The 12427-nt window shown below is 40.3% G+C and overlaps 1 protein-coding gene across 2 annotated transcripts in view; it reads left to right on the plus strand.

Moving 5' to 3' along the window:
- Positions 1-505: 505 nt before the first annotated feature.
- LOC311236973 (heparanase-like) overlaps positions 506-12427 on the plus strand; it is a 30564-nt gene continuing 18642 nt past the window's right edge. Inside the window, exons 1-4 of one of the 2 annotated variants that reach the window (XM_084324776.1) lie at positions 506-867; positions 3168-3322; positions 4844-4972; positions 5672-5845. In XM_084324776.1, the coding sequence (XP_084180902.1) occupies positions 629-867; positions 3168-3322; positions 4844-4972; positions 5672-5845 (697 nt within the window). In that variant the 5' untranslated portion in view covers positions 506-628. The remainder of the gene's footprint in view (positions 868-3167; positions 3323-4843; positions 4973-5671; positions 5846-12427) is intronic. The other variant, XM_084324777.1, reaches the window with a different exon arrangement.

Consider the following 12427-nt stretch of genomic DNA (forward strand, 5'->3'; position numbering starts at 1 on the left):
ACTTGTCCTAATAAACTAACCTACACTGTAGCACTCAACACTTTATGAACATTGTTACTGAGACGAAAGTTAAGTTTACTCTATTATTACTAGATCTGGTATGTCATAAATGTCTAGATGTAACATTACTGTCTATGTACCTATGTAAACGAGACGAAAGTTAAGTTGAAAATGGGGGAAGGTAAGTTGAAAATGGGGGATCTATGTAAACGAGACGAAAGTGAAGTTGAAAATAGTGCGCAGTAGTGCAAATACTTGTCCAGACCACTAATACTTGTCCAGACCACGAAGCCCCGCCTCCAACCCGTCCAGCCTGGCTCTGCGGCTCTGCAGATACCCCCTATTGTGTCCACGCCACGAAGCCACGAAGCCCCGCCCACGCACAGTCAAACCTAGTCCACGCCACGAAGCCCCGCCTCAAACCTAGTCCAAGCCACGAAGCTCCGCCCAGACGTTGGGCTCTGTGGCTCTGCAGATAATGCTATTGAAGCGACGCTCCTCCGGGGACACGGTATCTGTGCAGCTCGTCGTCGGACCAGACGACCCTCTCTCATTGCTGGAAGAAGTAGGACATTGAAAGAGAGATGATGCTATTCATTTGATCCGTATCTCACCATCGCTCGCAGTCATGAAATCGGTCGTTTTCATTTTGATGTTTGAACTGATGATTCTATCTCACAAAATCCCGGTCAACGCAGCGAATGCCGAGCTGCTTTCGGGAGACGCGGATCCCGATCCCGTGGATGATATTGTGTACAGTCTCAATGTGGATGTGTCTCGGGTGCTCAGGAGGGTCAGTGAGCGCTACTTGTCCGTGGCCTTAGATGCTAGTCTTGTGTCGGAGGAGAAGTTCATGTATCTCCTGGGGTGAGTAGTATCTGTTCCAACACCACCACACAGCTTATTGAATATGTCATTTGATAATCTAGTACATTCATTCAAGTTCTGCTTTATTTGTCACATATCACATATAAGATACATGCACATTACAGTGAAATGCCCCCCTGAGATTGTGCTTCATACAGTAAACATTTTAAAAAGCGCTTGAAACCAGAACTCAAAGTGTAACAAGGAAATTAAAATCTCAGTCCAATGTACAGTTTCTACGTCAAATGTATACACACTCTTTTCTGGACACTTTTTGTATCACAAACAGTACTGTATTTGCAAATCTGGTATGTCATCATAAATGTATAGATGTCATGTAGCAGTACTGTCTACTATTATGATTAATTGAAAATGGGGGACCCTGATGTAAACAAGACGAAAGTCTTTCTCTGGTCTGCATCCCCTTAACAATTGTATGTATTGAGCTGTAGTGCTGTACTCTACCCATTCTGCAATCTGTTAATAAAGTTTTCAATCAGTCAAAGCTAAAACATTCTGATAAGCAACGTTCAGCTCCGATTGGAGCCTTCGAGTGACAGAACCTGAACATTGCTGATGATCAGAATGTTTAAACGTTGACATTGAACTGATATTTTGTTTCCTTGCCTTCGTTGAGCCTCCCAACCATATGGAACACACAATATGTGCCATATCCTTGTTCCTGTTTTTTTTTTTTTTTTTTAATCAAGAGTCGGCTCCTTTCATTGGATCGGCTCCAGGATTTGGCTCTCGATCATCAATTAAGTTAAACTTTCAAGTTCCGAGTTTTGTTTTATTTGTCACATATAAAGTACATTACAGTGACATGCTTGGTTCTGTATGAGCCCCCTGAGATTGTGTTTCATACAGTCAAACGAATAAAGACCAAACACTATACAAAATATACAAACTAAAGCACAAAGTGAAGTATAAAATGCAAGCTTTTTAATCAAATAAAAATCAAATCAAATGTATTTGTAAGGCCCGACAACACACGTTAATGTCCCCATGGGCCGTACACGTCTTCTTTAAACAAGTCAAGAAGAAACATAACAATAAGTCAAGAACAGAACAAGAACACCATAAGGTCCAACAAATTTAAAATAAATGCAAATAAATGAAAGAATGCAAGCACTCCCAGACACTCCCCACGCGAAGGTAAGGAAAAACTCACTAAAACCTAACCATAGGGAAAAATGCTCCACAGGCAGTGTGGAGGAGAGAAACCTTAGAAGGGCCATTCAAGGGGGGATCTCCCTTCTTAGATGTCGGTGATAGTAGTGTTGCAGACTAACAGTTGGTAAGCATGCACTCGTGTGTAGTGAAACACAGATGAGTGCATGCAATAGCAACTGAACATTTTGAAAGATTATAGATAGAGCTGATAGCGATAGCAACTGAACATTTTGAAAGATTAAAGATAGAGCTGATAGCGGATCTATTTGAGGCACAGGGGCGGCACGGGACATTCAACACTCCGGTCATTGCTCCGAGACAGCCGGAGACAGGGAGATAGGGGGCGGAGCAGAGAGGGTAGTGCAAAACTTTTTGTTTTGTATTTTATTTTTTTTATTTTTTAAACAAACACATAAACAAACATGACAACACACGATTAGATATACAAGCATTGTTAACAGTGCACATCAAATTAAATCACTGTTTAAATAAATGTCTTATACAAGATATGCCCCTAATACCTGCTATCTATTCCCCTACACACATAGCTCTTGCTCGCACCCCCCACCCTGGACCCCCCAATGGATAATCCACCCATTATCATTCGCTCCTAACCAGACACTACCATTATATGCTAGCTTTTATTCTCTCCACCACTTCTAACCACATTGTCAATTTGGATTCATTGAGACCCAAAATTCTTGCTGTAGATATTTCTAGATAAATCACATCGAGATATGTAAGAATCCAGACCTTTCGGCAATTTTTTTCCGGTTGAATCCATCGTGATGCTATCAGTTTTTTAGCTACTGTAATACCAGATAAAACCAATCTCTTTAGCTGTGGATGTACTGCATACCCAAAAACATCATTCAGCAGTAATACAGAGGGGTGTACAGGTATATTCAGAATTAAGAGATTTGATAATTGCTGGGTCACTTCTTTCCAGAATATCTTAATATAATATGGTAAAGTGTTGAAAGAGAGTCAGTGTTCATATTTGTATAACTCCTGGGAGTCAACGCCGCACTATACCTCAGATTATAGAATGACAGGTCTGTCCTTTGATCGTGTTTTTTTCCCCCACTCTTCATAATTATGAAACGTTCTCTCCTCACAACAAGGTCTCCAAAGCTGAGGACGTTGGCCAAAGCACTGGCACCGGCATTCCTGAGATTTGGAGGGACCCGGCAGGACTTCATGGTCTTCAACCCGGAGAAAGCGTTCATGCGCTCGCACGAGAACTATCAGCAGAACTCTGTTGTTGCAACCAATACAGGTCAGGTTACATGCATTGTCCCCTTTTGCATTGTTTACAGTACACCGTTCTGTACAGGACCGCACCTCTTTCAGCAGGCGTTGCTCCCATAAAGATTTCCCATAAAAGAAACGACTAACCTTTGTACCGTCTTTTACTAGTATGCACTCTGCTACTAAGGAATCTACCAGTCAGTGGTGATTTCATAAGGGGTTGCACTGTGTTTTAAATGGGCAAAGACACGGGCGTCACGCCATTGGGCGCACATGTCGCATGACCAGAAACGTCAGTGGCCAATCAGATCCCACCAGAAACGTCAGTGGCCAATCAGATCGCAGAACGCGGAACTGGAAATGGGTTGGTAAAAAAACTAGATGCCTCGCGGGCGCATACATGTTCCCTCGCGTGCGCACAGGATGTAGCCTTCAATTTCAATTGCCTTATACTTATTAGATTAGATTAAATACAAATGTTTTGTCCGTACAGTGAAAATAAGTTTGTCATCTAACCAGAGTGCAAATGTAACCGTCAAAGTGCAAACAATACAGTACTGAAAGCATGATTATTATTATGTGCATAAATAGTAGGAAACATGTTTTGTATAGGAAATGACTATAGTTTTAGTTTAGTTTTTGTAAATATTGCCTTGAAATAGAGAAGCTGAAAAAGGTAGCGGGGATGAAGCGGCGAGGATAAAGAGAAAGAAAAGAGACAGAGGGGGAAGAAGAGAGAGGAAGAACAAAAAAGATTAGAAGTGAGAGTAGACGAAACAAACGGTAGAAAGACCACAGATAAAGAGGAACAAGGCGTAGCCAGGTGGGTACTTAGCGCACGAGTCGAGGTGAACGCATTCTTGTGTGTGTGTGCGTGCTTCTGCTCAGAAAGGAGGTGGAACGGCGTGCTACCTCGTCCCATGAACACTGCACTACTGCTTGCCTATATTACTACTAGGGGTGTAACGGTATTATACACCGAAGTGACGGTTCGGTACATACCTCGGTTTTGGGGTCACGGTTAGGTACAACAGGGAATTTTTTTTTAATAATAATGATTATATATTTATAATTATTATTATAATGATTAAATATAATGATCTTTTATTAAATTATACTTAGTTCCACCTAGGCTTGCCGTGGTAGTCAGTGATACCGGTGTCATTCTGTGTTCAGGCATACACTGAGTAAATTAATTGCCTACCGCCCCCTACATTTCTTCATGTTGAGCTATAGATTGTGGAAGAATACACACCGAAAGGTACACCAGCAATGTTCATGCTTTATTTGTTTTAAACGAGACGATTTAGAAATGTGTCCATTGGAAATACATTGCGATTTCAAGGGGGGTGGGGAACCATAGATATCTATGTGGGGAACAGCAATGACGTAACCACTACAGACTTGCGGCCCTCTAGTGGTCAGAAACCAGTTATTGCAGCTTTAAATTACATTCCTATTATTGACCGTAAGTTGTATGTGGTTTCTACATGGTCCTCATTTTAAAAGCAGTTAAGAATACCATTACGTTTGATCTCCTTCTTATTAGCAGATGTCTGTGAGAAACTGGAGCTGCCTCCTTTACTGGAGGAGAGGTTGAAAAGCGAATGGATTCAACAGCAAGTAGAACTTTTGAAAGAGGAGCAGCCGAGGAAGTTCAATAGCGTCAAGTTCACAGGTATGATTAGAGGGAATGGACCTATCTCAAACCCGCCCTCTTTTATTGATCCTCCAATCACAACTGTTGCTTCCCTCTGACAAAGTTTGTCCCAAGGGAAGCAACCGTTGTGATTGGAGGATCAAGAGAAGAGGGCAGGGTTTGAGGTGGGCCAATTGCACTTGGTTATATGGACAAATAAATGAATTATCCACAAAATCATTGTATTTTACAATATCTGCATAGGAATGTAAAATAACATGCTTCGATGTAATCAATGTTAATGTTGGATTGCATGATGTGGGATACAGTATCAAACAGAAACAAATGTTCACTTGACATTCTCGGATAATAGAGAGATCTGACTTGATATTTGCCTTTTAACATATATATTTTTAGACGACAAAACAATTGTGTATTATGGTATTTAAAAATATATATATAATTCACACACACATCTAACCCAGCTAGATGACAAATGATAAGTATCGATATATTGCCCAGCCCTAATCAGTAATAATTCCTCATTATTATGAGGAATATTGTGCATAATGTATTGGCAATTTCATAGTGTTTATGCATAATTATAACCTTACTTCATGGCACCCAGAAATGATCGCCCGAAACCTCGTCTATGGCATTTGCTGCACATCTCGATCTATACTTGTGAAATATCTAACTCTATGATGTGTTTATTTAATTTATTTTTTCTCTCGGCAGAGTACGCCGTGGATCTGTTGTACTCGTTTGCAAACTGTTCGGGGATGCATCTCATCTTCGGCCTGAACGCTCTCCTCAGAACAGTTGGCAACGTGTGGAACAGCAGTAACGCCCGGAGCCTGCTGCAGTACTGCGAAGCCAAACAGTACAACATGTCCTGGGAGCTGGGCAACGGTAACTACTACAGGGTTCGCACAAGGTCCTTTAAGTGCTTAAAGTGCTTGATTTTTGACCCAAAAAAAGTCAAGGCCTTGAGTTCCTTGAAAACAGCAAAAATGTTAACAAGGTGCTTAAAATGTCACTGAAATTCAAATCAACCCATTCGCATAGAAAGTTTTGTTCATCCGTGATAAAATTGTTCTGAATCAAGAAATAATTTTCTTTTATTTAAACTAAGTGTAACTAATTGTCGGAAATTGGGTTTAAGCCGTAAATATTTGATCAGATTATTTTCTATGAAAAACAGCATTTTAATAGTCAATTGTATCCTTTTTAAAATAAAAAATAGTGCTTGGGAAAGTACTTGAATTAAATTGTGCTATGTCTGTGGGAACCCTGCTATTAACAAAAACATAAACATCAAATCCGCATCATCAAATTGATAGGTCTACTCTGAATTGATGTTTGCCACCAGAATCGCATTCGGTTTAGCTTACATTTGCAGATTGCGTGATTACTTTTGTCCCTGATAGGATATCGCTCTCACTTTTATCTTTTATCGTGTAGTTTCAGTCATTTGATACGGCAATCTGCTGCGTCTTCAGGAAGTCATAACTTCTCTCTGCGATCTTAATGTCCGGCCAACGATGCGTTGTGTTGTTTATTTGTATCCCCATTAGTTACCAAGGCAACAACTACTCCTGGGGTCCACATAAAAAACATACATATACAGACACACACATTCATATATATCAACATACTGTACATATACAGTATATATAGACACACACATTCATATATACCAACATACTGTACATATACAGTATATATAGACACACACATTCATATACCAACATACTGTACATATACAGTATATATAAACACACACATTCATATATACCAGCATACAGTACATATACAGTATATATAGACACACACATTCATATATACCAACATACTGTACATATACAGTATATATAGACACACACATTCATATATACCAACATACTGTACATATACAGTATATATAGACACACACATTCATATATACCAACATACTGTACATATACAGTATATATAGACACACACATTCATATATACCAACATACTGTACATATACAGACTTCTATCTTATACTTGCTATACTTATTTTATACTTAATCTATTTTTGTCTAGCACAGTCTCTGGAGCGTAACAGAAAGAAGCATTTTGTATACAAGTATTCTGTACTTCTGCATGACAACTAATAAAGAAACTTGAAACTTGAACTTGAAACAGTCACAAGCTGATGACATGTCATTTGCATAAATTAGGAACAGTAAAGGTCCTAGTATGCTTCCTTGTGGAACACCACAACTCACTGGGAGGGGGGGGGGGGGGGGACAGTGTACCGTTCACCTCCACCATCTGTTTTCTCCCCTCCAGGTAGGATTGCATCCAGCTCACTGATGAAGTATCAAAACTAATTGCTTTTAGCTTATCAATCAGAATGGAGTGATTGACAGTGTCGAAAGCCTTTTGGAGGTCCAGCATGACCATGGCGCAGTATTTGCCCACGTCCACCTCGTGTTTGATGTGGTCGTTCAAATAGAGAAGTTATGTGTCAGTGGAATGGGATGTTCTGAAGCCAGATTAGAATTCGTAGATTTCCTTTTTTTCCGCAAGGTACTTTTCGACCTGTTTGTAGAAAATCTTTTCCATAACTTTTGAGATGGAGGTAAGAATAGAAACGGGGTAAGAATAGAAACAGGAAGTTCAGAGCATTTTTTGTCTCTGGTTTTCATAGTGGTCAGTATGTCTGAATGCATCCATGGCTCAGCGCGATATACAGACACATGCATTCATATATACCTACATACATATCTCATTCCGAATCGCATTCCGTTAAGTTTACATTTGCAGATTGTGTGATTACATTTGTCCCTGAGAGGATATCGCTCTCACTTTATCTTTTATCGTGTGGTTTCAGTCATTTGATGCAGCAATCTGCGGTGTCTTCAGGAAGTCATAACTTCTCTCTGCCATCTTAACTCATTCAGCGCCATAAACTGTCCCCATCTCTGCCGCTTCAGGCCAGCTTAAAATGGTCATTTTTGCGGTGTTCCACGATGTTTGCAGAGCTGTGTGTGTGTTCTGTATTATAGCTGTGGAGACAATGGTGTGGCTCATTTGACAGACACTACTTGTAGTCCAACATGGAAAAAAAGAGTTTGTTTCTACACACTGTAGTTTGTAGTTTATTACACGCTAAACATCGCATTTCCAAGATAATCCAGTCTTTTCCCATCGATCGCGAGATAAAACGTGTTATATGCAATAAGCCCAAACCGTTCTGGTTGATCTCCCGAAACCCCAAATATTCCCAAATCAAAGGTATATACCATGTACACATGTACCTTTACAAAATCATCAATGGGTGGGGGTCGTTTTAACTCAACTGTGATCGTGTTTGACGAGCATGTTTTTTACGTCCGGTAAAACACAAATCTGTGATAGTTCGAAAAACATGTTTCAGGTTCGGTAAAATAGGCATAGAATATACCATACCGTAGAACTTCCGGTTTGACAGCAATATGTAGCAGGCGCGTTTGGTTACAGCTCCGCTCCCGTCAACGTTAATTTAGTTTAAAAACCTTATTTGAACAACACTAATGAAATTAAACCACATCGTATATATTAAATAAGACCTTCTACTAACTATATCAAAAGAAATAAAGATTCAACATGGAACCTAAGGACAAGAAAAAGAGTGGAAAGAAACTCGGAATAGACAGTACAACGGCGCAAGTCATGACACGCTCCTCGAAGGATACAGCAGCCGCCAGTACAACAGTACCGTTGTTGACTAGCCCCGTCGGGGAGACAGTAGCGGATAACATACCGGGACCGACGACGACTAGCCCCGAGAGGGTGACAGCAGACGACGATATAACGGTAACGGCGGGGACAAACACTGTGAGAGAGAAAGCAGTGGAATTTGAGAAGAAAATATCCGTTAAATCCACCGTGTCCCCCAATGCTCCTACAACCTCAACTGATACAAGCAGGGAAGTTACACAACCCGATTTCAAGTCTCTGACTAGCCTGATAAAGGATCAGATACAAGCAGGGAAGGATCAGATGGACGCTTTCAAATGACACATCGACGAATTCAAAGTACACATCGATGCTAAATTCGAAGAGGTTATAAAAGCGGCCGCGGAACAGGCCGGGCGAATCACTGCAGTGGAGAACACGGTGCTAGGAATTACACTGAAAGTACAAGAGAACAAGAAGACTCTTAACGATGGATTCACAGAGGTAGTGTAGGAGATAAAACAGGTGGAAGACATCGAAAAGGAAGCAATGGAGAGGCGGCTCAAGACCGAACGCCACTACCGTAGAAATAATATCCGTATTGTGGGATTGGATGAACCAGTCAATTGCACAGACGACTTATTTCCAACTGTGTTAGCAGGAATTCTAGGTACACATATCCTACCCACAGCGCCGTTAGTGGACCAATGTTACAGAGTCGGTACACGAGACCAAAAAGTCAACGGGACGAGGGTTATCATTGCTACTCTGCGCAAGACAGAAATAAGAGATGCGATCATCAGAGGGGCACGCAATCAATGGGGGAAACTGAAATATGGTGACAAACCAGTGTTTTTCTACAAGGATCTATGCAAGGAGGCCATTGCTCTACGTGTCCCCTACAAAGATGTGCTGCAGAGATTATACAAGAGAAATCTTAAGCCAAGCCTTCGGTACCCGGCCCTTCTATCCATCTTGGGGGAAGATGGTAATAGGCTCGGATTACGCTCGCCTAAAGATGCCGATGAATACATGAAGCAACATGAAACTGGTTCCCCGGGGCCGGTCGCAACATAGGCTCGAATCAGAAGATAAGCCTAATCATATCTCTCTTTTTCTCAATTTTTTTACTCTTTGTATTTTATTATTTTTATTAGAATGACTTTACCACGGCTCAACAAAAGCAACAGCTGATATGCATCTTGGCAACACTGAGGCACAAAGTGTTTAATACGGATCGATAGGCATTATATTTATAGACTTCTGGTCTCTGAGGAGGCAATAATCCAATATTGACATTGGGAACACTCTGGAATATTCTGGACTCTTCTCTCGACTACTTGGGACACAATGGAATATGCTGGAAAACACTAGTAGGTCATAACTCCTGGGCAGGAAGATCATTCTGGAACATAACAGCAGTGTTTACGAATTTACAAGGGTATTCTACAACCTTCTAGAATATACTGCACTCATACAATGAAGGCCTGTAACTTTAACATCCGGTATGCATATGATCCAGTGACGGAAGTTCAATAAGGTTTTAAAAACATCAGCCACATCTAAAGGTATAAGCATGACAAGGTTATTCTAATATTTTAAACAATTACTCCACTGCTTTAGGGATTTGCATAATTTAGCTCTAAAAATCTTTTTTTTTTCTTATTTTTTTTTCTCTGTTTAGTTTTATTTTAATTCTCACTTTTTTATGGTGTTAGTATTTTTCTCCACTCTTTTCTTTTTTTCTGATGGTTCCAACATAAGTTAGTAGAAGGTTCAAATGAATATATCAATGAAGGTATATTTTTCATTTTTCACACTATTGTTATTACATTAATGGGAAGGCGCAAGACCAAAAGTGACATTCTATTGAATTAGAATGAAAGTTTTAGATCCTATGGCAATTAGCATAGGAAGATTAGGGTTAGAAAGCTCATTTTGGGCAACCCGGTGGCTTAAGGGAGGGAGTCATACGCGTAGGATGTGTCTATGGAACACAGTCCTGTACGACTCTCGGAGGGAGGGGGAAATAGGGGATTATTATTTGTATATATGTATGTTCTTAAGCTCGGCTCTCAACGGGACCTCAATAGTTGGATGTATATCTATTGTAGCTTCGCACTCCAGAAGCATTACCAACACTGGAACACTGGGGGAATAAATAATCAACACAAACGCAAAAGCGTGCTCACACTGATGAAAAAATAACAGGTTGACATGGCTCTACTAAGCGAAATGCACATTTTAGAGAAAGACATAGATACGTTAGCGGACAACACATATCATAACATTAGTCACTCTTCCTATGGAACGAGAACTCGTGGAGTTGCCATAGTCGTTAAATGGAAGTTGAATATTGAATTGAAGAGAGTATGGTCTGATGCAGATGGTCAGATAACTATAGCTAAGATTGTACACAAGAACAGGAAAATAGCGTTGGTAGCGGTATACGCCCCAAATTTGTACGAAGTTAGTTTCTTCACTACACTTACCAGAGCAATGTTAGACCTTCCCGAATACTCATTTATAATTGGTGCGGATTTTAATGCCATTTGGAATCCAAGGATGGACAAATCTTACCCCTCCTTTTCCAACGAACAAAAAAATTCATCTAATGCATTAAAGGATTAGTCGAAGATTACAGGTGTAAATGACTTATGGCGATCACTCAACCCCACGACCCGGAAGTACTCTTGTCGATCTGCGAGACATAAAACACGATCACATAACCCCTATCCTCCACTCACTACACTGGCTCCCTGTCTCATCCCGGATCAACTACAAAATCCTTACGATCACCCATAACTGCATAAACGCACCCCTCTACCATCAGGAACTCATCACTCCACAATCCTTCACTCGCACCCTCAGATCCGCAGGGAGCCTGCTCCTTCAGGTCCCCAATACCCGGCTCTGCACCATGGGTGACCGAGCCTTCTGCACGGCTGCACCACGCCTGTGGAACAGCCTCCCCATCCAGCTGAGGGCACCACAGAGCCTGGACTCTTTTAAAGCAGGCCTGAAAACCTATCTGTTCAAAAAGGCCTTTGACTGTTAGCTTTTTATTTAAATTTTATTGCGCTTTGTTTTTAAATTGTCTGTTTATACTATGTTTTTAATTAACTATGTTCTATTTTTATTCTGTATTTTATTTTATTTGTTTTACTAATAACTTTTATTCTATTTTTTTAACTGTTTTAACCATGTAGTGTAGCACTTTGGGATCCCAGCGAACAAAAAGTGCATTACAAATCCAATCTATTATTATTATTATAACACATTATCCAGAATAGATTATGTTTTTGCATCCCCGAGACTATTTGATAACTATGATGTGGAAATGATACCCAATGCATTATCAGATCACTGTTATTTACTCCTAAAAGGAACATTTGGTATACTATCATCCCGAGCCCCAAGATGGCGATTTAACTCGATGCTGCTTAATAACAAGGAATTCATTACACAAATCAAAGAAGCTCTTACAGTATTCCTACGGATGAACGCGAACTCGGTGCAGGACCCCAGAATATTATGGATGTCGGTAAAAGGAATGATCAAGGATTTCACTGATAGCTTTTCCTCAAATACGCAAGAATCGATGCTCAAAACTGGCTGAACTGGAAACGCTTTATTCAACGTTATTTAATTCTTTACAATACAACAACTCGGTTCGACTGGAAACTCAAGTTAATGTACTAAAAAAAGAGATTAACGCCATATACAGACAACAATCTGAAATACAAATACGTAGCGCAAGACAACAGCAGTACTCTCAAGGTTCCAAATTAGCTATGCGAT

This window comes from Notolepis coatsorum (assembly GCF_963971535.1).
Source record: "Notolepis coatsorum genome assembly, chromosome: 11".
Taxonomy (NCBI): Eukaryota; Metazoa; Chordata; class Actinopteri; order Aulopiformes; family Paralepididae; genus Notolepis; species Notolepis coatsorum.